This window comes from Eretmochelys imbricata, chromosome 2 (assembly GCF_965152235.1).
Source record: "Eretmochelys imbricata isolate rEreImb1 chromosome 2, rEreImb1.hap1, whole genome shotgun sequence".
Classification (NCBI taxonomy): Eukaryota; Metazoa; Chordata; order Testudines; family Cheloniidae; genus Eretmochelys; species Eretmochelys imbricata.
This window is the reverse complement of record NC_135573.1, coordinates 105,209,597-105,235,263: the sequence shown is the minus strand read 5'-3', so window position 1 is coordinate 105,235,263 and position 25,667 is coordinate 105,209,597. Positions and strand designations below refer to the sequence as shown.

Here is a 25,667-nt window from a genome sequence, read left to right as displayed (position 1 = left end):
TCACCTCCCAGTGACCTCATAAATATCTCAGATTCAACAGGTTAATCATTAATATTTGGAAGATTTTCTTGCCATGCTGTATTAGGAGGAGAACATCACCAGACAGACATTTAAATTGTTTTATTTAACTCAAACAACAACGTTTTGTATTCTGGATTTTTTTCTTCAACAGCAAGCATAATATTTTAACAAAACAAGCATATGAAATTTTGAATTTAGTTCAACATCCAATTTTTTAAAAATCAGGTTTGTTTTTGTTAAAATTGTTTTTAACTAAAATAGTTAATTTTTTTTGTAATATTTCATTTGACTATGTCAGCCAGGTCAACATGAGAAACTTAAAAGATTGGCTTCTGTTGCTAACTCAGTTGTCTTCACCTTCATTTTCCTGTTTGTTCATAATCTGGAAAAGAAAAACAAGCTTTCCTGCTTTTTTAGGTCCCAAACAATTTCTCAATTTGGAATGAATTAGTCCAAAGGAAATATTCTCTCTACACTTGCAGAAGAAGCTACTGCTGTAAAAAGTGAGATGATCACTTCAACAGTCTCTGAATCCAAGTGCTTAAGTGACGTCCACCAGTACACTGGTGTGACTTTCTTTAAAACATCATCAGCAAACATTTATTTCTTGAATGGTTCACTCTTAGCTTTGAACTTTATTATAGTTGGCATTATGGAGGGATGATTGCTGGAGGTCCATGTGATAGCCAACTCCTCTTCTTCAGCAGTTAACATTTGACCCTGGTACTGAGTATTGAGAATATTTGCAAGAAAATGAGCTGGAGATAGTGCTTGTCCCATTCGTTTTTTCAGTGCTTGTAATTTAACTCTGTCATTGCATAGTTCTCTTTTTAAGATCTCACTCCGTTCCTTCCAAATTTCAACAGCGTCAGCAATAAAACCGCTATTTCCCTGCATTTTGTTCAAGGCTACAGAAGTAGTATTCAGGGTACTCAGCATGTGTTCAACATTTCTCGTAAGCCCAATGTTGAGAACTTTGGCTGTGACAGTGCCATTTATTTTTTCCCGATTTTGTTCACAAACTGTCATCAGATTAGGCCAGTTCTTGATACAGTGCTCAAAACAGTCCACTGCTGAGTTCCATTGCACGTCTTGTGGGAGAGTTAGCTTGATTCCTCCCACTTTTTTCGGAGCAGCTGCTGCAAAGTGGTTGTTATGGAAGTATTTTGCAATTTCAACATTAGCCTTTATTTCTGGAGCACTGAAGTGTTCGGCTAGGAGGTGCATCAAATGAGACTGCAACCGCATGTTATTAGCTTGGGACTCTCTTCTAAATAATTTCTTCTCATCTTGGATACATTTGAAGAATTGTCTGTGAGCAAGCTGCGTACTAGACATTTGAATTTTTTTCCACAGTTTGTTACAGCTTTTACTGCTGCTTCTTGTAAGTATTCTGCTTTGTGTGCATTTCCTTATGTATCAATTGTTTCTGTAAGGAAGACATTCCCTTCTTCTGTTGTCACGTGCACATACAACAGGATCATTGTGGACGTTGCTCCACCCATCAAGACTCAGGTTAACAATTTCACTCTCTAGACCTTTTGCACACTGCTCAATTTCTCTTTCCTATACTTTATCCAGCAATTTGCCTGCAACATCTGCTCTGTAGGGTGGACTGTATCCTGTTCTTAATGACTGAACCATGTAAATGAAGAGGGGTTCTCAATCAAACGGAAAGAAGAGTTTGTTGCATAAACAAACTGGGCAATTTTTCATCAATTACCTCTTTTTGTAATCTGCTGGTTCTTATCACAAACTTATCTATGGTTGTTTCTGGATGATGGAGATTTTTTTTTTTCTTTTTACTACAGGTGATACACAGTGGCTGTGACATACATGATGTGACTGAAACACTGTCATAGGCAGATAACTTTGAAACTATAGAAAATGATGGGGATCTTGAAGGTGGATAGTCTTCAGAATCCTGTCTGTTGAGGATGGATTCTCCTAAACAAAATAAGTCAATGCAATTATTTAATTATTATTACCATACTGCTCATTTAGTATTACTCATTGCATTCACTGACACTCAGTACTACTTTAAAGGTGAAATTGTAAAAGGGAGATCTGCCCATTTCAGCTCTTTATTTTTTATCACAACTGCTTCTAAAATGATAGTATCATAGAGTAAGAACTATATATTTTTTGCTCAAACATGAGAATTCAAGAATAGTCCAGAAGGAAGACAGGCAGTCCTTAAGAAAGAAGTATGAAATAAAAAAGTTTACCAACCTGAAGATCCTGCATGTTCAGACATGTTCCTTTCATCATCTTCAACACAGCTTCCTCCTGAGAAGGAACACTTCTCATGATGTTGTTTCATTGAGGCAACCAGGCCTTGCATTTTTTTGTTGCACTATTTGTATTTTGCATGCATGCCTGTCTTACCCACAGGTAGAGGGACTTCATTAAAATATTCCCAAACTGGGTCTCTTTTATGGCCTGCTGCCATTGTAGGTTTTCCCTTCTAGTAAGAGCGTGATTTGGTAGATCTCAAATCAGTGAGGGCTACACTCAGAAAGACCTCAAGACTTCTGGAATATGCTGCTCAAACAGTTTCACTTTTGTTTCTACTGCCTGTCCCTCCTTTCTCACATTTATCTCCAGACTTCTCCTTGTCCAGATCTATTCCGCCCCCAACAATCTTCTATTCATTGAACTTTTTGCAACTTTGCACTTTTAGAGAGAGAGAGAAGGGATTGACTCTGTGTATACAAATTTGCAGAGGGAGAATAGGGTTGAGGTCTGTTATTTCTCACCTCTATGTATTATTTATTTACTTAAAAACGTTTTTGCTGTTATCTCTGGAGACACAAATCCAGGGTTTGAGAACTGTAAAACTAAGCATCTCTGATGGTATCTTCTAGACTGCGCCCCGAGTCCCATTGGGTAGGTGGAAAGATTAACCTAAATAATCTATGCAGAAGCCCCTGGAATCCCATGAGATTGGGTCCGTAATCCATGAACTGTTGGAACTCATTTACAAATCTTTTCTTAACATTACATGAATATATTGTCTCATACTATAGAATTAGAATTTATAATCCCTATTCCAAGATGAAATACATGATAGCTCAAAGATATCTTAATTAAAACTATCTTTAGATAGGTTTTTTCCTCAGTAAGCATTTTATTTAAAAAAAATCTAATTAAAATAAAAATTGATTTTTTTTATTTTTTTAAATCATTTTTATCCACAGTGCAAATTGGGATAAAAAGACAAAAATTTGAAATGTTTCATGGGAGAGAAAGTCTCTAATTCCATTTTTCAGGAGAACTGAAATGACATTTTTCAACTTACTCCCTAGGCTTGCCCAACTTCCTGGGGAGTGAGCAAGAAAGCCAATCAGGAAGTCCGAGCCCCTGGGAGTCTACCAGATGGACTGCCACAGATCCAGGGAGCCCAGTAACCTGTCAATCAGCCAGTGTGGGAGCATGCTTCCTGGCCAGCCACAGGATTTTCTGATGCAAAATTGAAATATTATCTCAAAAAAATTTAGATTTTCTGGAAATAGCATTTCCCATTGGAAAATCATTCCAGCAGAAAATTCCTGACAAATTCTGTTTCTGACTCATTGTCATACTACTGCTTTCTGCTTGCAGAAATCTGTGGCTTTGTCTAGGCAAGTATGAAAGGTGTGGTGTTAGTTCTAACACATTTTAACTAATACTTGAAAAATTTAATATAGACAGGGGACAATGCCTTTAACATGTGTTTAAACGGATTGAGTTAGAGCCTAGTTGGGAAGCCTATGTTTTGGCTTTTAACACCACTCCTTTAAATCTTAGCATAAATAAGGGCAAAGTGAAAGAAAAGATAATTTGCCTTTTAAAAAGTACCAGTTATGTACGTTTGAAAGGCCTTTTTCCTCCCAAGTACCATTTTTTCTCTCTCAAAAAAGAAAAGTGAATGTAATACTTATAAGAGGTGATAGATTGCCCTTGTGGCTGAATTCCTCTCTTTATCCACCAGTGACAGTAATAGTGTAAGCTTCCTGACATCACTTCATGGACAGGCTTGAGGCCTTAAGAGAAGAGTGGTTAGTTTGGTCTTTATGTTCATTCAGTACTTGGTTGCTGTGCTGAGAGTGTCAAAAATTATGTAAATTAATATAAGTTTGGGTGTTGGTTCCATGAGGTGCATATGTAACCACTAGGCCTTGGCCTGAAACTAGTACTGCATTTCACAGAGCCTCTGTACAGCAGTCAGTGGTTAACATCTGGAACTGGGCTGGATTTCCATCATAAATTAGGTGTGGAAAAACTCTGTATTCTATTATTAGAGCCATCTGACCACCAAAATATTAACAATAAAGGGCTGAATTGTGCTGCTACAGCATGTCCATTGACTTCAACAGGGTTTTCAGATGAAGTGAGAGCATAAGTTTGTTCATAGTATTTTAAAGTAGTGAAGAATGAGCCATTTGATTTTTCACATACAGTAGTTGGTTCAGCCAGGTTATAAGCGGTGCTCCCAAGGTGGCTTGTCTTGGGGATATTTTTAGTATCCCAATAGAATGGGAACAGTGTAGAGCAGTGGTTCTTAAACTTTTTTTTTCACAGACCACCTGAAAATTGCTGAGGGTCTCGGTGGACCACTTAATGATCTTTCCAAATATTGTTTGTACTGGTCGCTAACTATAGTAGAGCACTTTGGATAAAAACCCCTTAATATAAAGGGGTTAATATAAAAAAACCCTTAATAATAATCTTTTTTTGTTCTACAAATAAAAGCACACAACTCATATTTTAATATCAATAGCCTTACCTTTCTAATGTGATGGATGTGTCCTCTCTTCCTCGCTGCAGCAGCTCCTGAGCTGGGGCTGGGAAGGAGGGGGAGGTCTCGCCCTCTCTCTCCCACCGCGGCAGCCCCCAAGCTGGGGCTGGGAAGGAAGAGGGGTCTCTCCCCCGACACAGCAGTCACAGAGCTGAGGCTGGGGAGGAGGGCCATCTTTCCTCAGCAGCTGCAGCCCTGGAGCTGGGGAAGTTGCCTCTTTCTCTAGTCGCTGCAGCCCTGCACATCCCAAATCCCCCGCACCCCCTCTTCTCAGCCCACTGCCCCCTCCCATCTACCCCCTATTCTCCTCAAGGCCACCACCTCACCTTACATGTGCATCTTCTCCAGGGTACAGGCACCTAATAAGTGGAGCCACACCTGCATGTCTCCATTAATTAGGTGGGTGGCCCTTCATTCTCTTGTGTGTGGCTGCCCAGGCGTGCATCTTAGGGGGAACTATCCGCTGACCACCTGAATGGAGTTCACAGACCATGGACCTCAGTTTGAGAATCTCTGGTATGGAGAAATATGAAATGACATTCCGCTATGTGCAGCGTAAGACTTTAGTATAAGTCTAATCTCTACTCAGGACAACAGACTTGTTCATTAAGTAGCTGAGTATATGACAAACTTCTCATAAATTAATTGTGGCTTTATTTTTTTATTGGAGTCAGACTGATGTGTGTATAACCTATATTAAATGAGTGCAGCAGAGAGGTGCAGGGTGGAAAAATGTCAGTTAATACAATAAGACTGAGGAATTTTCCCTGAAAGTTTGAAAATATTGTTTGTTTTTTTAAACTCTTCTTGACAATGGAAGTATTGATTAAGGTGTTCTCCATTATTTCAGAAAGTATCAAGGATGTTATTGGGAGGAAGATTAAAATTTCAGTGAAGAAAAAAGTAAAGCTAGAAACCAAGGGAGATAAAGTGGATAACAAAATATTGGTAAGTACAGTATAGTAACTCTAATTAAAGTAGACGAACATTTAGGAGAAGCTCATTTCAGCTATTGTTAAGAAACTAATTCTCCCCATGGAAAATTTGTCTACATGTACTCTGAGCAATGTATCACTTGCTTTCTCTATTTTCTTGCCTTGTGTGGTTGAAAACTGTGCATATATCTCTAGGTTATTGGTTATAACATCCCACAGGTCATTCTTGTTGTGGTCTGACAAACTTTTGTGTGACCATATCCCAAAATAAAGGGGACTGTTTATGGATTCCTTGTGTTCCTTAGACTCTCATGGACATCAGTGGGAATTCTGAGTGAGCAAGAAACACAAGATCAAACCCATAAAGAATTGTATCTCTTTTAAGAATTTTTAAATTGTGTCAAACACCGTATTTCACTTGAGGCTAGAGACACTGCCAAACAGTGTAACACTAACACTGTCTAGTCTTTTTAAGAGATTAATCTATTATTTGTATTTGTTTGTTTGCATAGGTTGAGGCTATTATAGTTAAGAGTAAATGCTCTTTGTATGTGACTCTATCATTATTTCTAAAACTGTCCAGGAGGAAAAAGTAAAGTTAATCTCATTCAAGTATATTTTCCTGTTTTCTCAAGGCTAATATGTCTGTCCTTTTAGATAAGCAGAGAACTGTAGTAATGTGTTGGTACTGGTACATATTCTCCTCTTGCATACTTGGATTTGTATTTAAAAACAAACAAACCAAAAAAAACCCCATCACAACGCTTGGGCATTCATTTGCCAGTGTGTTTGATACGTACATGTGGGGAGAAGCAGAGAAAGATAATGAAGTACAAAGACTGTAAGAACAGATTTAAAAATTTTATTAAAGCTAACGTTAAAAAATTATATAATACATAGGTTGGGAAAAGTGTGTCTGTACATCTGGGTATAGTGCTTAAATCATCCACAAATATAAAGTTTTCAAAAGTCATATGATGCATAGAGTACATAATCAGCAATAATCCAAATTTAGGTGAATAGATTTAACAATACAGTTTAGATATTAGAATCCGAATGCTCTGGTACATCACTCATGAAAAGTTGTACAGAGATTTGGTTGTGAGAGGAGATTTTCCCTCAGTAATTGAGAATTAGGTAGGTTGTCCATTTAGAAAATACAGTCCATGAGGAAAGTATTTCAGTTACTTTCCTGACTGTGCTTTACTACTATAAAATTTTGCGGGATATTTTGAAACGGAATGCACTGTTTACTGTATCAGTAAAGTTATGGATTTCAAAGTTTTGTTGCCAAGAGCAGGTTCTTATAGTTGTGTGACAAGAGGCACTGAGTTGATATTATGTGTTTTGGAAACAAGTTTATTTCTTAAATCTAAATGTGTGAATAGTTTGCATTCTGTCTTTATAAAGTATGTTGGTTATTCCTGAGCAGTAGTGATGTTGATAATGGTCTATCTGTCTGTGAGGACAACTACTTAAGGAGTTTGAAATATCTTCTGCGTAACATCTGTCCAAATATCTTTTTATACGCAACTCTAGGGCCTACAGTTTCTATTAGGTTGGGAATGTGAATGTTGATTGATAGCCACTATTTATTTGAAAGCCATGTTTACAGAGTAGGCTGACAGATTCACTGAAGCAGGAACACTTGATTGACTTTTGACTTACACAGAATCATTATTGTTATCAATAGCAGAATATACTGTGGAAATATTGTCTACTGATTAGGATTGATGGAAAATACTCTTTAAAATGATAGTGTCAAGATTAGCCTGGGTCTGCGTGAGGCAGGTTTTATATTTCTTTTTTCAAGTTTTGTGACTTCGTGTATGAATTTTATTTTAAATGTATAAGCTTAAATCGTGTCCTGTCTGCACAGTGAACATTTTTATCCACCTACACACAGTACATGGCAGTAAAAGAATGTCAGGCTTTCAACCTGTACAGGATATTTTGAAAGGACATCAGTAAAACTTTTAAAAATGTGATGACTCAGATAATTTTGTCTCTTTTTTGAAATCTAGTCTCCTAAGCTCTCAGCTGGTGATTTTAATGTTTTATGACTGGCTAGATCTGCCTCTTTTTTTATGAGTTACAAAAGTGTGTGAACATTTATATAAAAATGTCTCATTCATTGCACAGGATGGACTGTGCTTTGGGGTTGAACCACTGAAGGAGGCTGTTGTCTGTAGGACTCCTGCCTCGCTTGTTGCAGAATTCGGAAGGTGTACACCTATTGCACACTGCCTAGAGGAACTCCGCTCAGAGGCATGAACAGAAAAGGGATGGATGGCCATCATGGCCATCGCCAGGAGGAGGCTGATGAGGAGGTCTTGCCACTGGGTTGGGCCATGGATGGGCTATGCATAAATGAGGAGGTTGGGGGGAGAAAGGCAGCCAGAACTGCATAAGAGGTTCTGGAGGAGCTGGAAGAGGGTCTTCAGTCAGTCATACATTTAGGTAGGGTATGCCAGAGTCTCCCTCTTGCTGCAGAAAGGATAGGTGTTGTGGGAGTTTATATACTGTGCCAGGTACGTGCCCATGATCATGGCTCCATGGAGGAGCAGCCAACTAATATCCCTGATGGGCCATGGAACCACAGTGGGGTACAGGTTGGCCCACTGGAGTTCTTCTCCCTCCTCAGGTGGCTGCTGGTCCCGCCATTTTGGTGTGAGGGTGGGACAAGAGGGGCAAGGAAGTAGATGGTAGGAAGCATGAACACATATAGAGGTTTCCTAGGCATGGTTTGGAAATAGTCTGTCTGGATGTCATTTGGTTGATTTATTACTTATTGTGGGTGGCCAAGGAGGCTCATGGGGATCAGGGTTATGTACCTGTTGTGGTTTCCAGGAGACAGTGGGCCTCAGACCACCCATAGCTAAAGACACTCCCCTTTAACCAGTGAGGAGGGGCCGATGAACCCAGGCCACAACTGAATACTGGGGACAACAAATGAGAAAATAGTAATGGGAGTGAAGATCATAAGGTATAAATCCACCCAAAACTAAAAGCCTGCCCCTTCAGCCAAGGGGGCGGAACCACTGATACCAGGCTACTAGTGACTTCTCAGGACAACAAATAAAAATACTGTATCATCGGGAGTGAGGTCAAAGGCTATTAATGAGGGTTCCAGAGGGGGACACCAAGCAGAGAATCCCAGACAGCACCCACTGCTCCTCATAGGTGTCTAAGGAGTCGGTGGACTCTGTGTGGAGGTATAAATGGACAAGGGAATGGAAATAGGCCCAACAGAGCACCTCCCCTCCTCCTCCTGCTATGATGAATGGCTGACTTGGCCAGTATCAGAAGGAGGTTGATGAGGAGGTCTTGTGACTTTGTGGGGCCATGGATGGAGTGTGCTAGGACAAGAACTGTGGGGAGAAGAACAGCCAGAACCTCAGTAAGAGGTTCTGGAGGAGCTAGAAGAGCGGCTGCAACCTGACGCAGTGTGCTGGGGTCTCCCTTTTGTCACAGAAAGTACAAGTGTCAAGAGTTTATGAATCACCACATGATGTCCCTGGTGAGCTGTGGTACCGGAGTTGAGTACAGACTGGGTCCACCGGGGTTCTTTGCCCTCCTTAGGTGGCAACAGGTCCCATGTCACTTGGTATTGGGGCAGGCTGTGAGGGCGAGAAAGTGAATAGTGTGACGTATGAGTGTATACAGATGTTTCCTGGATGTGGTTCGGAAGTGGACTGGCTGTTTGTCATTCAGCCGACTTAGGTTGCATGTCAGGGGTGGCCAGGGAGGCCCACAACAATCAGGATTGTAAAGGCAGAGGCTTGCAAAAAGAGAAAAGATGGTTTCCTGGTTCAGGCAATTTGCTGCCCTGGGAAACTGGATCCTATACCTTCCCCAGCCACAGAGTTGCTGTGTGATGCTGGGTAAGTTACTAAAACCAAACTTTTCCCCTGATGGTAACTAATGGTGTGTTCCTCTTGCTGAGGTTTCATTTGCAGAAATTCTGAGCACTCTGCAACCAAAATCAATGAGAGCTGTACTGTCAACATAAAAATCACGATTTAATGGTAAGTACTCTAAAAAAATCAGGTATTAGCCATCCCAAATTGGGCAACCAAAATTAATGGACATATTATACCTTAATCTTTTTATGCTTCAGTTCTAATAGTGTGCAATGAGGAGAACACAAAATATTGAATAGTTTACTCATTAGTTGAGCACCATCCATCTTGTGCACTGAATGAGGCAGAGTCCTGTAGAAAAAATGTTAATGAAATTAAAAACCATATCATAGTATATGGGCACAAGGGGGCTGATTTAAGCGTGCCCTTAATTCTGGCATTTCCTAGCTTTGGAGTGCTTGACTTTGCAACCTTAGCGCTCTTTTAGCATAGGTTTGTGTGCATTAAAACAGTGATGTTTAAAATATATTTGCCAAGGGTCAACATATTTTAAAATACCACTCGTTTTCCCAGTCTATACCAGTCCAGAGAGATTAAGTGATGTGCTCAAGGTCACAGAGGAAGTGTGTCAAAAGCTAGGAATAGAATCCAGGTCTTCTGTTTCCCAAAGCAGTGTTTTAATTACAAGACCTTTTATTCTTCCTTCACAGTAAAATAATACAAAAAACACCAGCTCTTCAAGAAAATGAAATTATTTAAAAATTACTGCACTTTGCAGGTGGCTAAATGCACATGACCTATGGCCTTGCAATGGAAAATATATTCAAGGTACTGTGGATTTAGGAGCATAACATTAGGCACTGAAGTTGAAAACCGTGAAGTTGTGACTTAGCTTGTCGCATATTTTTCACTTTTTATAGTGAGCTTTTTGCTTCCGTAGTTCCCACTTACCATTATTTTCAATTCGTCATAATGATGTGAGCAATAAACATGGCAAATGTGACTTACAGTAGAATCCCAGAGTTGCGAACACCAGAGTTACGAACTGACCAGTAAACCCCACACTTCATTTGGAACCAGAAGCATACAATCAGGCAGCAGCAGAGACTGGAAAAAAAAAAAGAAGCAACAACAGTACAGTACTGTTAAACATAAACTACTCAAAAAAAAAAAAAAAAAAAAAAAAGGGAAAGCACATTTTACTTCTGCAGAGTAAAGTTTCAAAGCTGTATTAAGTCAATGTTAAGTTGTAAATTTTTGAAAGAACAACCATAATGTTTTGTTCAATTACAAACATTGCAGAGTTACGAACAACTTCCATTACCGAGGTGTTTATAACTCTGAGGTTCTACTATACCTTAAATGCTGATCTCCAGCTTGCAGCCTGAAAACTGTAAGTTAGCTACAAGAACCCCAAAATTACTTCAATGAGAGTAGGATCAGCTCTCGAGTATTTAGGGCAGAACTTCAGCCCTAAGTCCCCCTTGTGCTATTCTGACAGAGCAAGGTGCACCGAAAGCTGCCCTAAGTGAAGACATTGGAAATTCCCCCATCCTGGAGAAATCCCACTCCTTCCAGACCCTTCTTTTTCTCTGATGTGTGAGGTGATTTGGAGGGTGGGGGAAGGGTGGGTGCATGGCTTGAGTGTGCTGTGTTCTATTGAGCACCATCAGTATACCACCCCACCCTGCCCCCAAAAGGGTTATTACAAGCAAGTGCAACTCAAAACAGACCTGAGGCTGCTCTGATCGAGGTTGTTTGTGGCGGAAAGATGGCTAGCATGCCTGAGGACCTGGTCTTTTTTGTTTCCCTTTATCTAATTAGATACAGACTTAGCCCTGGTCTATGCTTGGGGGGATGGGGGGGGCGATCGAGCTAAGTTACGCAACTTCAACTATGTGAATAATGTAGCTGAAGTCGACATACTTAGATCGATTTACCATGGTGTCTTCACCACGGGGAGGCGACTGCTGCTGCTCCCCCATCGACTCTGCCTGTGCTTCTCGCGGTGCTGGAGTACAGGAGTCAACGGAAGAGTGCTCGGGGATCTAGACTAGACGCGATAAATCAATCTCTGCTGGATCAATCACTGCCCACCGATCCGGTGGGTAGTGAAGACATACCCTTAGATTATATCTACGCTGGCAGAATTACAGTGCTGCTCAGAGAGCGCTGAAGGGAAACTGCTGTTGTGTGTTCACACTGTCAGCTTCCTGCGCAATAGCATGTTCACGCTTGTGGCACTTGCATCGCTATTCAGAGTGGTGCACTCTGGGCAGCTATCCCACAGAGCATCTCTTCCTCTTTTGTCGCTAAGAGTTGTGGGAAGGCAGAGGGGATTATGGGGCATCCTGGGCTCTGTCCCAATGGCCTGTGATGTATTGCTTCGCATCCCAGGAATCCCTGTGCTTCCATCCGCATTTGGCACAATCTTTCAGTGGTTTGTGTACTGTGCACCCTGCCTCTTCGGTCTGCAGGAATGGATCTTGAACTGTTGACCAATATGCTGCTCACTCTGACCAACATGTCACAAGTGGCAGTGAAGTTATTCCTTAAACTACAAAGGCAAGAGGAGTTTGACATTGATCTCACCATGCATAGTAGCTATGACACAAGATTGCTTGTGGCATTCACGGAGGTGATGACCACAGTGGAATGTCACCTTTGGGCTCAGGAAACAAGCACTGAGTGGTGGGATCACCTCGACATGCACGTCTGAGATGACAAGTAGTGGCTGCAGAACTTTTGGATGAGGAAAGCCACGTTCATGGGACTGTGTGATGAGCTCGCCCAAGCCCTGTGGCGCAAGGACACGAGAATGAGAGCTGCCCTGTTGCTGGAAAAGGGTGTGGCGATTGCACTGTGGAAGCTGGCTACTCCAGACTGCTACCGATCGGTCGCTAACCAGTTCGGAGTGGGAAAGTTGACTGTTAGACTTGTGTTGACGGAAGTGTGCAGGGCCATTAATTGCATCCTGCTCCGAAAGACTGTGACTCTGGACAACATGCTTGACATTGTGGATGGCTTTGCACAAATAGGTTTCCTAGCTGTGGAGGGGCGATAGATGGCACACACATTCCAATTCTGGCCTCAGATCACCTAGCCACTGAATACATTAATCGCAAGGGGTATTTCTCAGTGGTTCTTCGGGTGCTTGTGGATCACTGTGGGCGTTTCACGGACATTGACACAGGCTGGTCTGGAAATGACGCATGCATCTTTTGGAACACTGACCTATTCAGGAAGCTGCAAGCAGGGACTTTCTTCCCAGACCAGAAAATCACCATAGGGGAAGTCGAAATGCCCATTGTGATCCTGGGAGACCCTGCCTACCCCTTAATGTTGTGGCTTATGAAGCCATACACTAGGCATCTTGACAGCCGCAAGGAGCGGTTCAACAACAGGCTGAGCAAGTGCAGAGTGTGACCGTTGGGTATCCGCTGGCACTGCCTATATAGGAGGTTGGACCTGGCCAATGATGAGTATTCCTATGCTTACAGCCATGTGCTGTATGCTCCATAATATTTGTGAAGGGAAGGGTGAAAGCTTCACTCAAGATAGGGCTGTACCGCTGAGGCTCAGCGCCTGGAGGCAGAGTTTGAACAGCCAGAGACCAGGGCTGTTAGGGGCTCAGCACAGGACCATAAGGATCAGAGATGCCTTGAGGCAGCAATTTGAAGCTGAAAGCCGCTAACATTTGTTGCTATGCTTGGGAGTGCAGTGCCTATAATGCTGGGAGGAGATTGTGATGGATTGGTGCAGATGATGCACTATAAAGGTTTAAGAAAATTGCCTGTTGCTTTGCAGGGCTCTGTTTGCTTTCAGTCAATGGAATAAAGATTGCTTTCAAACCAACACAATTCTTTTATTAAAAAACAACAACTGGAGGAGAGAGACAAACAACAAAATGCGTCAGCATTGTGGGGATTGGGGGAAGGGAGGGTCCCAGGAGGAGGTGGCTTCCCGGGACAGTTAAAGATTTGTGTTTGTACAGGTATTCTATCCAACCTTGTCCTTTGGAGTATAGTGCAGCGGGTACTGTACTTCAGCAGGGCTAAACTGCAGAGGGACGGGTGTTGAGTGCAGTGGGTACTGGGAGTCCGCAGGGCAGGACTGTGATGGGGCACGAGTAGAATGCAGCAGGTATAGACTGGAGCCAGGAGGTTGATAAGAGTGTGTTGGCGGTGTCTGGGGGGGTGCGTGGGAATGAGTTTTGCGACAGCAGCTGCGGGAGAGGGCAGGCGCGGAGCTGCTCGGTTTGTAGTGCCTGGAGTGTGTCCTCTTGGCGCTCCATAACTTTTAAGAGCTGCTCAGTAGCTTCATTCTGGTGTGCCATGTTCTCCTTTCCGTTCCTCTTCTTGCTGTCCCTCCACTCCTTCAATTTTTGTTTTTTGGCCGTGCACTCATCATGACTTCACGCAGAAAGTCCTTTTTAGTTCTTTGTGGCTGTTTTCTAATTCTGCACAGCTGTTCAGCTGGCGATAACAAAGCGGGAGGTTGGGCTCCCAAGGTCATATCTGTGAAGCCAACATGCAACATTTTACAAAAGCAGTATTGTTTGCAACACAGAGACCACTGATTCAGTGATTTTAAAACCCTGCCACTATTCATATACCTGTCACTAACTGGCTGACCCCAGGCAAGCACACATGAGCCACAAGACCCCCAAAATGGTGAGTAACCTCAGGGGCAGGGGAAATCAGTGTTCCAGGTGCAGTGCTGTAGCCCCAGTGCAGAAAGCTGTATGCCTCTCATCGGGGTGGGTTTTTTTTGTTTTTTGTTTTTTAGAGCGCTGCAAATGTGCAGTTTCTGTGCACTAAGTGGCTTGGCAGTGTGTACACCTTGGGAGTTACAACGCAGTAAGCCGCTTCACTGCACAGAAACTTGCCAGTGTATACAAGGCCTTAGTCTTATTGGGATCAAAAAGAGTAGTACGAGCATTTTGTATTCAAGTTTGGAGATTTTTTTGTTTGTTTTTAAAATCCAGTTACTTGCATACTCTTTTTTTTTATTTTTTTTTAAGAGATCTACATGTATTTATTAGACTTAATGTAACTAGTTAGGACTTGATCATTCAGAGATTAAAAAAAAAATCATTAGGTAAAAACTATACATAGACTAATGTGGTCATAAGTGTATAAAACACCAATTTGTTCAAAAACAGTTTAAACCTCTTAGTACCAAGCTAAAAATACGGGGGTTCAATTTTTAAAATTTAATTATTTTTAGAATATGAAGAACAGAAAAAGAAGTGAGGCTTTTCTAGCCATAGTTTTAACACAGAAGTGGAATGGTGTTATGCATATTAAAACTAAGGAAATGAAACTATTTATATCTCATACTAATCACAAATTACTTGTTCACTTTATATAGCTGGTCCGTTTTTTGTTTTCCTAACCTCCAGGTCAAAATAGCTTGATGTGTTTTAGAAACTAGAAGTACTTTAGTAAGAAATTCCATTCAGGTACCTGTCTTATGCAGGTACCATCAGTTCCTTTAAATTGCAGGACCCAGGGAGTCATTTCTTTTGTAGTAAAACGTTGTGGTGCTATCTGTAGAACTGTGACTGTTGCAGCAGCCAGTATGGCACTCCCTCAGATGTAGGCTTTTCTTATCCACAGTGAATCCACATTTGAATATAAACTCATAGACTTTTAAGGACAGAAGGGACTGTCATGATCATCATGTGCCAGCAATGCCCCTCTGCCATGTACATTGGTCAAACTGGACAGTCTCTACGTAAAAGAATAAATGGACACAAATCAGATGTCAAGAATTATAACATTCATAAACCAGTCGGAGAACACTTCAATTTCTCTGGTCACGCAATCACAGACATGAAGGTCGCTATCTTAAAACAAAAAAACTTCAAATCCAGACTCCAGCGAGAAACTGCTGAATTGGAATTCATTTGCAAATTGGATACTATTAATTTAGGCTTAAATAGAGACTGGGAGTGGCTAAGTCATTATGCAAGGTAGCCTATTTCCTCTTGTTTTTTCCTACCCCCCCCCCCCCGATGTTCTGGTTTAACTTGGTTTTAAACTTGGAGAGTGGTCAGTTTGGATGAGCTATTACCAGCAGGAGAGTGAGTCTGTGTGTGTATGGGGGTGGGTTTTTGGAGGGGGGTGAGGGAGTGAGAGAACCTGGATTTGTGCAGGAAATGGCCTAACTTCATTATCATGCACATTGTGTAAAGAGTTGTCACTTTGGATGGGCTATCACCAGCAGGAGAGTGAATTTGTGTGTGGGGGGGGTGGAGGGTGAGAAAACCTGGATTTGTGCTGGAAATGGCCTAACCTGATGCTCACTTTAGATAAGCTATTACCAGCAGGACAGTGGGGTGGGAGGAGGTATTGTTTCATATTCTCTGTGTATATATAAAGTCTGCTGCAGTTTCCACGGTATGCATCTGATGAAGTGAGCTGTAGCTCACGAAAGCTCATGCTCAAATAAATTGGTTAGTCTCTAAGGTGCCACAAGGACTCCTTTTCTTTTTGCGAATACAGACTAACACGGCTGTTACTCTGAAACATGATCATCTAGTAATCTGACCTCCTGCACATCACAGGCCACAGAATCTCACCCACGCACGCCTGTAATAGGCCCATAACTTCTGGCTGAACTACTGAAGTCCTCAAATCTTGATTTAAGGACTTCAAGTTACAGAGAATCTACCATTTATTTTAGTTCAAATCAACAAGTGACCTGTGCACCACACTGCAGAGGAAGGCAAAAAAACCCCAGGGTCTGTGCCAATCCGATCTGGGGAAAAATTCCTTCCTGACCCCAAATATGACAGTCGGTTAGATCATGAGCATGTGGGTGAGACCCATCAGGCAGACACCTGGGAAAGCATTCTGTGTAGTAACTCTGAGCCCTCCCTGTCTACTGTCACTGTTGGAGACATTTGCTAATAGCAGTCGCAGATGGGCATATGCCATTGTAGGCAATCTCATAAGACCATCCCCTCCATAAATTTACAAGCTCAGTCTTGAAACACATTAGTTTTTTGCCCCCACTAGTCTTCTTGGAAGGCTGCTCCAGAACTTCACTCCTCTGATGGTTAGAAATCTTTGTCTAGTTTCAAGTCTATACTTGGTTGCCAGTTTATATCCATTTGTTTTTTTATCAGCATTGGCCATTACCTTAAATAACTTCTCTCCCTCCCCGGTGTTTCTCTCTCTGGTGTATTTATAGAGAGCAATCATACTCCCCTCACCCTTTGTTTGGTTAATCTAAACAAGCCAAGATTCTTAAGTCTCCTCTGTAAGGTCCGTTCTCCATTCCTCTGATTATCCTAATAGCCCTTCTCTGCACCTGTTCTAGTTTTGAATTAATCTTTCTTAAGCATGGGAGGCCAGAATTGCGCACAATGTTTCAGATGAGGTCTCACCAGTCCCTTGTACAATGGTACTAACACTTCCCTGTCTGTACTGGAAATACCTCACCTGATGCATTTTAGGATTGCGTTAGCCTTTTTCACGGCCACATCACATTGGCGGCTCATAGTCATCCTGAGATTGACCAATACACCCAAGTCTTTCTCCTCTGTTGTTTTCAGCTGATACATTGCCAAATTATAGCAAAAAATTATTGTTGTTAGGCCCGAAGTGCATGACTTTGCACTATTAAATGTCATCCCATTTCTGTTATTTCAGTTATCAAGATTGTCCAGATCTTTTTTGTATGATATTCCGGTCATTTTTCGTATTGGCAATCCTCCCAAGTTTGTGTCATCTGCAGATTTTATTAGCACACTCTTCTAGAGCTCAGGGAAGCTTAGTAGCTTATCTCTTTCATCACCAGAAGTTGGTCCAACAAAAGATATTACCTCGCCCACCTTGTTTCTCTCAAGTAGGGTGAGCAGATAGCAAATGTGAAAAATCAGGATGGGGGTAGGGGTCCACCCTACTCTCAAGTCACGTAATAATGAGGTATGTGATAATTACATTAAATGTGAAGGTTCTTTTAGGATAATGCTGCTTCCTCTCGGTTTCCCTGGAACGGAACCTTATGACAGCTGTTAGTGCGTGCCTATGAGGATGAAAGGAAAGTAGGAGTCAGTTTGTTTTTTGTTTTTTGTTTTTTTTGTTAAGTTTTGTGTTTTGTGGCTGTGATTGGTTGGTTGTTTTTGGTGTGTTGTGTTTTGGTGGTTGTGGTGTTGGGGTTTTTGGTTGGTTTTTGTGTTTTGGATATTTGACTCAAGAATAGATGATTGCATGACCAATTTGAGAGCTTAGCCTTATGATTACACCAGAATAGCAGCTCATTTGCATTTTCTTTCTTCTCGTTGTGGGCACCAGACATAAGTGAGAGTGAGCAATTAGCAGTCATTTATTCTTAACGCACACCAAGTATCTACTTTTGTGCTATCACTCAGACTTGCACACACTCCTGTCTGTGTTCTGGAGACACAAGCTGATCTCTAGTGCTTCATTTTACTATTTTAAAAGCTGTCAGGAATAAAAATAGGTAGGAATTCAGTCTGTGTCCAAATGGTTCATAGAATCTCTCCCTTGATTTTTCTCAACACAGAAAACTCAAATGCACCACAAAACCAATTATAGACCTAAGATACATCCATGATATATTTTAATCCTCTGGCCAGACACCTAAACACCCTCATAGATTCCCACCACAACTTCAGCAACCACCACCCACCCATCCATCAAACTTTCTCTAGAACACTCAGTATCAACTTCCTGGACACCACAATGAGCAATGGAACTGTACGGACAACTATATACAAGAAACCCATGGATCACCACAATCACCTCACACATCCAGTAATCACCCCAAACACACCAAGAAATCTGTTACCTTCAGCCAGGCACTCAGATAGTACAGAATATGTTCTGAGGAGAAAGTCTGACACTTCAATAGATTTAAAACTACCTTCACCAAACAAGGATACTCCACCAGAGAAGTAGATTGCATCATGGAATGGGCCACCCAAATACTCTGAGAGTACCTAGTTCAGTACAGAAAATAATACACCTCTGACTGTACACCTCTAGTTGTTATCTGAACCCATATAGGGTATCATTAGGCAATTACAACCCCTCCTCGATGGGGACCCCATCCTGAAATAAATCTTTTGGCCTTCAGACAACATCCCCAGCCTCACCAAAATCAGCATCAGAAACAAGTTTCCCACAGACCAGGACACATGAACTCAGAGTGGCTCCAGTCCTTGCCATAACAGATGGGAATCCTGTAGACCTACCTCCACTGTTATGAAGATCAATATACCGCATAACACACTTTTCAAGATCCATGAGTTCTACGTATGCCTTCACGTGTATCTCATCCAATGCACTAAATCCCGCAATACAATTGTGGGTGAAACGAGACAATCACTATGCTCTTGAATGAACTCTCACAGAAAATTACTAAAAGAAAAAAAACAACATATCCACGGTTGAATGCTTTTCACAAAGTGATCACTCTGTCTGACCTCTCAGTCCTCATTCTCAAAAGAAACCTCCAAAACACCTTCAAAAGATGAGCCTGGGAGCTTAAATTCATAACTTTAGTAACTCATCTAAAAATCCTGGGTTTAATAAAGACGCTTGACTTGTGGCTACTTATAACAATCTGTAATGCACGAACTACTTTTTTGTGCGTCTATGACTGCAGAGACGTTAGCTGGCCACTTTGCCTTGAATGGTCTCTTATAATACATGTTAACTACTTACGCTAAACAATCTGTTCCACCTTGTATTTAGCTGTGACACTGAGGGTATGTCTACACTACGAAATTAGGTCGAATTTATAGAAGTCAATTTTTTAGAAAGCGATTTTTATACAGTCGATTGTATGTGTCCCCACTAAGCGCATTAAGTCAGTGAAAGGCGTCCACAGTACCGAGGCTTGCGTCGACTTTCAGAGCGTTGCACTGTGGGTAGCTATCCCACAGTTCCCACGGTCTCTGCCGCCCATTGGAATTCTGGGTTAAGCTCCCAATGCCTGATGGGGCAAAAACATTGTTGCAGGTGGTTTTAGGCACATGTTGTCAGTCGCCCCTCCCTCCATGAAAGCAACGGCAGATAATCGTTTCGTGCCTTTTTTCCGTGCGGGCGCCATACTGCTTTCAGCAAACCGTGCAGTAGGACTGCAGTTATCCTCAAACAACCACTTCTGCTGCCACTCTGCTCTCCTGATGCTATGAATCCACCTCGCAGGTCCTCTATATGACCGTCATCCACTGCTTCTGCTGCCACTCTGCTCTCTTGGTGGTCTTGTAGGGCCGCTTCTGCTGCAACTCTGCTCAGCTGCTCTTGTCTTGCCATACCACGGCAAGCGTGCAGCCCGCTCAGCTGTTGTGTCCTGGCAGCAGACGGTGCAGTAGGTTTGCAAAACTGGTCATCCAACCACCACTTCACCTGCAACTCTGCTCTCCTGCAGATGCCATACCACAGCAAGCATGGAGCCCGCTCAGATCGCTGCGGCAGTTATGAGCATTGTAAACACCTCGCGCATTATCGTGCAGTATATGCAGAACCAGAACCTGCAAAAGCAGGTGAGGAGGCGATGGCAGCATGGTGACGAGAGTGATGAGGACATGGACACAGACTTCTCTCAAAGCACGGGCCCTGGCAATGTGGCCATCATGGTGCTAATGGGGCAGGCTCATGCCATGGAACGCCGATTCTGGGCTCGGGAAACAAGCACAGACTGGTGGGACTGCAAGTCTGGGATGATTCCCAGTGGCTGCGAAACTTTCGCATGCGTGAGGGCACTTTCATGGAACTTTGTGACTTGCTTTCCCCTGCCCTGAAGTGCAAGATGAGAGCAGCCCTCACAGTTCACAAGCAAGTGGCAATAGCCCTCTGGAAGCTTGCAATGCCAGACAGCTACCGGTTGATCGGGAATCAATTTGGAGTGGGCAAATCTACTGTGAGTACTGCTGTGATACAAGTTGCCAATGCAGTCACTGAGCTGCTGATATCAAGGGTTGTGACTGTGGGAAATGTGCAGGTCATAGTGGATGGCTTTGCTGCAATGGAATTCCCTAACTGTGGTGGGGCCATAGACGGAACCCATATCCCTGTCTTGGGACCGGATCACCAAGGCATCCAGTACATAAACCTAAAGGGGTACTTTTCAATGGTGCTGAAAGCAGGAGTCCACATACAGGTGTGGGGTAGTTGTAGGGGCACCCCCTAGAATTGCATGCAATTCATCATAGAAGCGTCATGTCTAGGGCTGTGACCCCGAGCGGGTGTTTGCCTCTTGGGTTTTTTGGTAGGCTTGACTAAGCTCCTTAAGTTTCATGCAGCACTGTTGCGGGTCCCTGTGATAGCCACTGCCCTTCATGCCCTTGGAGATTTTTTTCAAATATTTTGGCATTTCATCTTTTGGAACGGAGTTCTGATAGCACGGATTCATTTTCCCATACAGCGATCAGCACCTCCCGTTCGGTCCATGCTGGAGCTCTTTTGCAATTCTGGGACTCCATGGTCATCTCTGCTGATGAGCTCTGCTTGGCCACTGTGGCATGACCATGCAGGAAATGAAATTCAAAAGTTCGCAGGGCTTTTCCTGTGTAGTTGGCCAGTGCATCCGAGTTGAGAGTGCTGTCCAGAACAGTCACAATGGAGCACTGTGGGATTGCTCCTGGAGGCCAATACTGTCAAATTGTGTCCACACGAACCCAAATTCGACCCGGCGATGTCGATTTCAGCAGTAATCCCCTTGTCGGGGAGGAGAACAGAAATCTATTTTAAGAGCCCATTAAATTGATAAAAATGTCTTCGTTGTGTGGATGGGTGCAGGGTTAAATAGATCTAACACTGCTAAATTCGACCTAAACTCGTAGTGTAGACCAGGGCTCATTCTTTCCCAGACCTGAAGAAGAGCTTTGTATAAGCTCGAAAGCTTCTCTCTTTCACCAACAGAAGTTGGTCCAATAAAAGATATTACCTCACCCGCCTTGTCTCTACAATAACACTATCCTTTTTAAACAATCATGCCCTCTTCCCGCATACTGTACTGAATGTTATTAGTGTGTCCAAGAGTAAAGGGTATAGCTTCATCTTGTGTCTAAGGCTATGTCTACACTAGAGAGCTTACAGTGTAGGCATAGCCTAAGTGTTCCAAACAACACAATCAAATAAATGAAACTTAACATCTTTGTATTGTTGTATAGGGATCATAGATGATAGAGATGGGAATGACCTTGAAACTCATATTGTCCCTATCCTGGATCCCCATGCTGTGTTGTTTCCTAGAGTCTATTGCTCAGTGGATTTTTGTTTTTGTTTTGTTTTTTTTTCCCCCATGAGTCTACTTTTAAATATTCTAAGCAATAGGCTTCCATCATTTCATGGGAAGACTATTTCATGGCCTAATAGACATTACTGTTAGGAACATGTAGGGTAAATACTAGGAAAACCTTTTTTTAACTAAGAACAATTGAATGAAATTATATCCTGATATAAATAAGTCCTCCTCTCATTGGTGATCACAATAAATAACCCTTACAAGGTTCTTAAAAGTTGCCAGCATAGTGCATTATTCTTTAGAGGGTATCACATAGCCAAGATCTGTCTTGTGGTTTATGGCATTTGAAAATAGTCTATATGCTTTTGTTTATATATTTCTTTTCAAAATTAAGGTATCCCATATTTGGTTCTGTGTTTTCTTTAGGTGAATCGTAATGCATCTGTAATGTCTGGGTGGTACCTGGCTCTCACTAACCCCCCTCCCCCGCATCACTGCTCTTGTCTACCTGCTGACAGATGTGTACAGGCAGCCCCCTCACATCTCTTTCCAGCACAGCCTATTTCTAGGAGGGGAGTAGCACAACTTTGCTTCTCTTAACCCCCTCCGAATAAGAAGGAAGGGATTACTGGTTAACTCTTTGACCAGCCCTCAGCTGGTGTTAATTGGCATAGTTCCTCTGACTGCAATAGAGGTACATCAGTTTATTCTAGCTGAATTTCCTTACCATTTTTCTGAGATGCTGGCTGCTCTGCTGCTTGCTCTGCCTAGTCCAGGGCCAAGGAATTGGGAGGATGACCCTTTAAAAACATCTGTGTCATGGCATTTCATTCCAGTTCTTCCATTCCTCTCGTACGCCATCTACAGAGAAACTCTTCCACTTGCCCTACTGAGGAGCAGGCAAATAGGTTCAACTTCTCGCTTACCAGGACTGGGCTACGTACAGGTTTTTGTACCAATTTAACTATAATAGCAATGGAAATGGTTAAATTGTTGTAAACCCTTAGTGTGGACACAATTGTATCTATATAGAGTGTTTAATCTTAATATCTCTTATTTTAGTCACTTATATTGTCTAACATTGATTACTAGCTATAATGGTTTCTAAACTGAAATGGTATGCAAAAACTGTGTCGACCAGCCCTTGGACTGTAGTATCTTCAGTTGATAACAGTATTCCGAAGACTCATTTTTATTAAAGGGAAATAAAAGCTGGTATATATTGTCTGACATCACACTTCCAGCAGGAGAATGAACATGTGTGTAAAAGCTTTGAAACCCTGCTTCAGGCTGCCAGTTTTCTGAGTAACATGAATAGGCTTCAACACAACTCTGTTGTTCCTAGTCATTGCAGCATGTGTTGGAGTCTCTCTGGTGCCACACCATAAATAATGGACAGTGTTGTTCATGGGATTTAATTAGAACTGGAGAGGTAGTGGTATTTCTGAGACATACCTCCAACTGTTCCAGCATTCAATTTTATTGGTAAATATTCACACAGAGCACACAATCTTCCTCCAAACTGTAGGATGAGATTAAATAATTAATGTTATCCTAAATCTCAGTACCCTAAAGCAAATAGTTACAATTGGAACCTGACTGTTGGAAAGTCAGGTGACAGGATCTGAATATTGATCTGTTGTTTCTAGAGTGCCTGATTCTGACACCTTTCAATAGCATCTTTCCAAGCAAGCAGCTGCATTGATATCTGTGAATAAGGGTGGCTGAATGGAGCTCATAGTGAATGTTGCAACATGATTGCATAAAAGCCAGAGGATGAAGTAGAAAAAAGAATTTTATTGCCAGTTTCTTCTCTCAAACTCTCCCCCAGCTGGTGGTTGTTTTTTTTTTGTTTTTTTTTTTTTTTAAAAAAAAAGGCTTTTTTTTTTTTTTAATGGGCCTTGCACTTGTTATCTGCCTTGAAACAACTTAATGTAAAAATCTGTACTTTTTTTGTATGAAGTCATGGTGCACTTTAATGAAAGTGATGTGGAAGACACACTAAGCTTGAACTAGGCCACTAGGTTCACTAACTGAATAAGTTAGTACAGCATACCATGAAAAATGCCTTTTGTTGCTCTGAGCCACTCTCTTCAGTCATTGTGGCAAGAAAAATGAGGGGGGGGAACTCAATCGTCTAGTTTTTAGTAAAATATTTACTGTACATTGCCTGCTGTTCTTATCCATTTTTTCTAGTGGTGGTGGTATTTTAATGCTGTATGAAGTAATTAAATGCCAAGGATATTAAAAGTAGTTCTTAAACGTAATTGCTGCTGCTAAATGTTCTTCATACTGATAATAGAAGTCCCCAAGCTGATTTCTGCTCTTGTAGTCTGTCTAATCTCTCTGCATTTTTAAAGTACCCGTCCCTGTAGGTGCTACTAGTGTCCTCTATATTAGTAAGGGCTTTTGGATTCCTTTGTGACTTTTAAATTGGCAAAGGATTACTAAAGTTGAAATATTAAGGGCCAGACTCTGATGACTTTATACTCACCTTCAGAAGTACCTTATTCCTCAAGTAGTCTCAGTGAAATCAATTGCTGAGTAAGATACTACTCATGGTAAGGGTATCTGAATATGGTCCAAAAGGAAGACAGATGGAAAATTCATTAATCTTTCGATTTCAATGACGACAAAATGAGGTGAGAATCAATAGGCTAGTGCAAAGTTGGGGGAGCTTGCCAATGGCTGTGCCTATGAGTGAAGTTACAGAAGTCAGGGAGAGAACAGGCTTTCCTATTCACAAATGTGTAGTAAAATCACCTCGTACTGAGAGGAGCTTGGAATGCAGCAAGCAAAGTCACAGTAATGTCATAGAGACTTGGGCAGAAGGTTCTGGAAGAGTGGTGCACGGGCGGGATGAGAGCAAAGGGGAGACATTGACTCTATTTTCCTGCTCTAATATAAAAACACTTAGTGCGTATATAGTGCTGTTACTCTTCAGAGTGTCTCGCAAACATTGATTAATCTTGACAATACTCTTGTTTAAGCGAGGCTCACAGCTGATATAAATTAAGTGTGTGCGCGTGCACGTGCGTGAAAATATTTTTTGCTGGAGTAGATAGTTTTGAAAACTACATTAAAACATGTTGCTACCATAAACTGACTTCATATACAGCTGGCTGATCTAGATGGGGCCAAAGCAATTTAAAACATTGTGTTTAAGACTCCCGGAACCTGTTTGTGCTTTTTGGAACCATTTTATAATGTCACTTTATCCAGTCTGCTATCTGAGCAACTGCTTTGGGAAGTCATGTTCTACCCCTATTTTCAAATGCATCATCTTCTCCTATAGTGAGAACAGGGCCTTGGATATGATAAATGTGGGACATCTAGTTTCTTTTCCCAGAATGAATGTAATTATGACCCTGATCGCATACAGTCTCTGAGTATCACCCCTCAGAAAGGATTCAGTATCTTCATTTTTAATGCTTGCTTGGCTAAATTTGGGTTTTGTGTTAATATGGGGAGGAGGCATAGCTCAGTGGTTTGAGCATTGGCCTGCTAAACCCGGGTTGAGAGTTCAATCCTTGAGGGGGCCATTTGGGATCTGGGGCAAAAATTGGGGATTGGTCCTGCTTTGAGTAGGGGTTGGACTAGATGACCTCCTGACGTCCCTTCTAAGCCTGATACTCTATTATTCTGTTCTTTTTCACACTTTCATATTTGTGCCCAGTATGAAGTCTGAGCAGCTGATTGTCTTGAAGGGCGTGCTTTAATTTGTAAATGACTGACAAAGAAAAGTATTTAACCTTGGCTTTGATTCAGGGAGGAAGCTTTTTTGGTTTCAACAGTGAAAAGAAGAGAGTGGCTTTTTTCTCTCTAAGTAAAACATTAAAA

At 41.9% G+C, this 25,667-nt stretch overlaps 1 protein-coding gene across 2 annotated transcripts in view; it reads left to right on the top strand.

Annotated features, from left to right (window-relative positions):
• The window catches only part of CARMIL1 (capping protein regulator and myosin 1 linker 1), a 257,979-nt gene that overhangs the window by 3,213 nt on the left and 229,099 nt on the right, over positions 1 to 25,667 (top strand). For both annotated transcript variants that reach the window (XR_013345180.1, XM_077810553.1), the window contains exon 2: positions 5,652 to 5,749. Coding sequence is in view for 1 of the 2 variants with exons in the window: in XM_077810553.1 (XP_077666679.1) it covers positions 5,652 to 5,749 (98 nt within the window). In the remaining variant the exon portion in view is untranslated. The remainder of the gene's footprint in view (positions 1 to 5,651; positions 5,750 to 25,667) is intronic.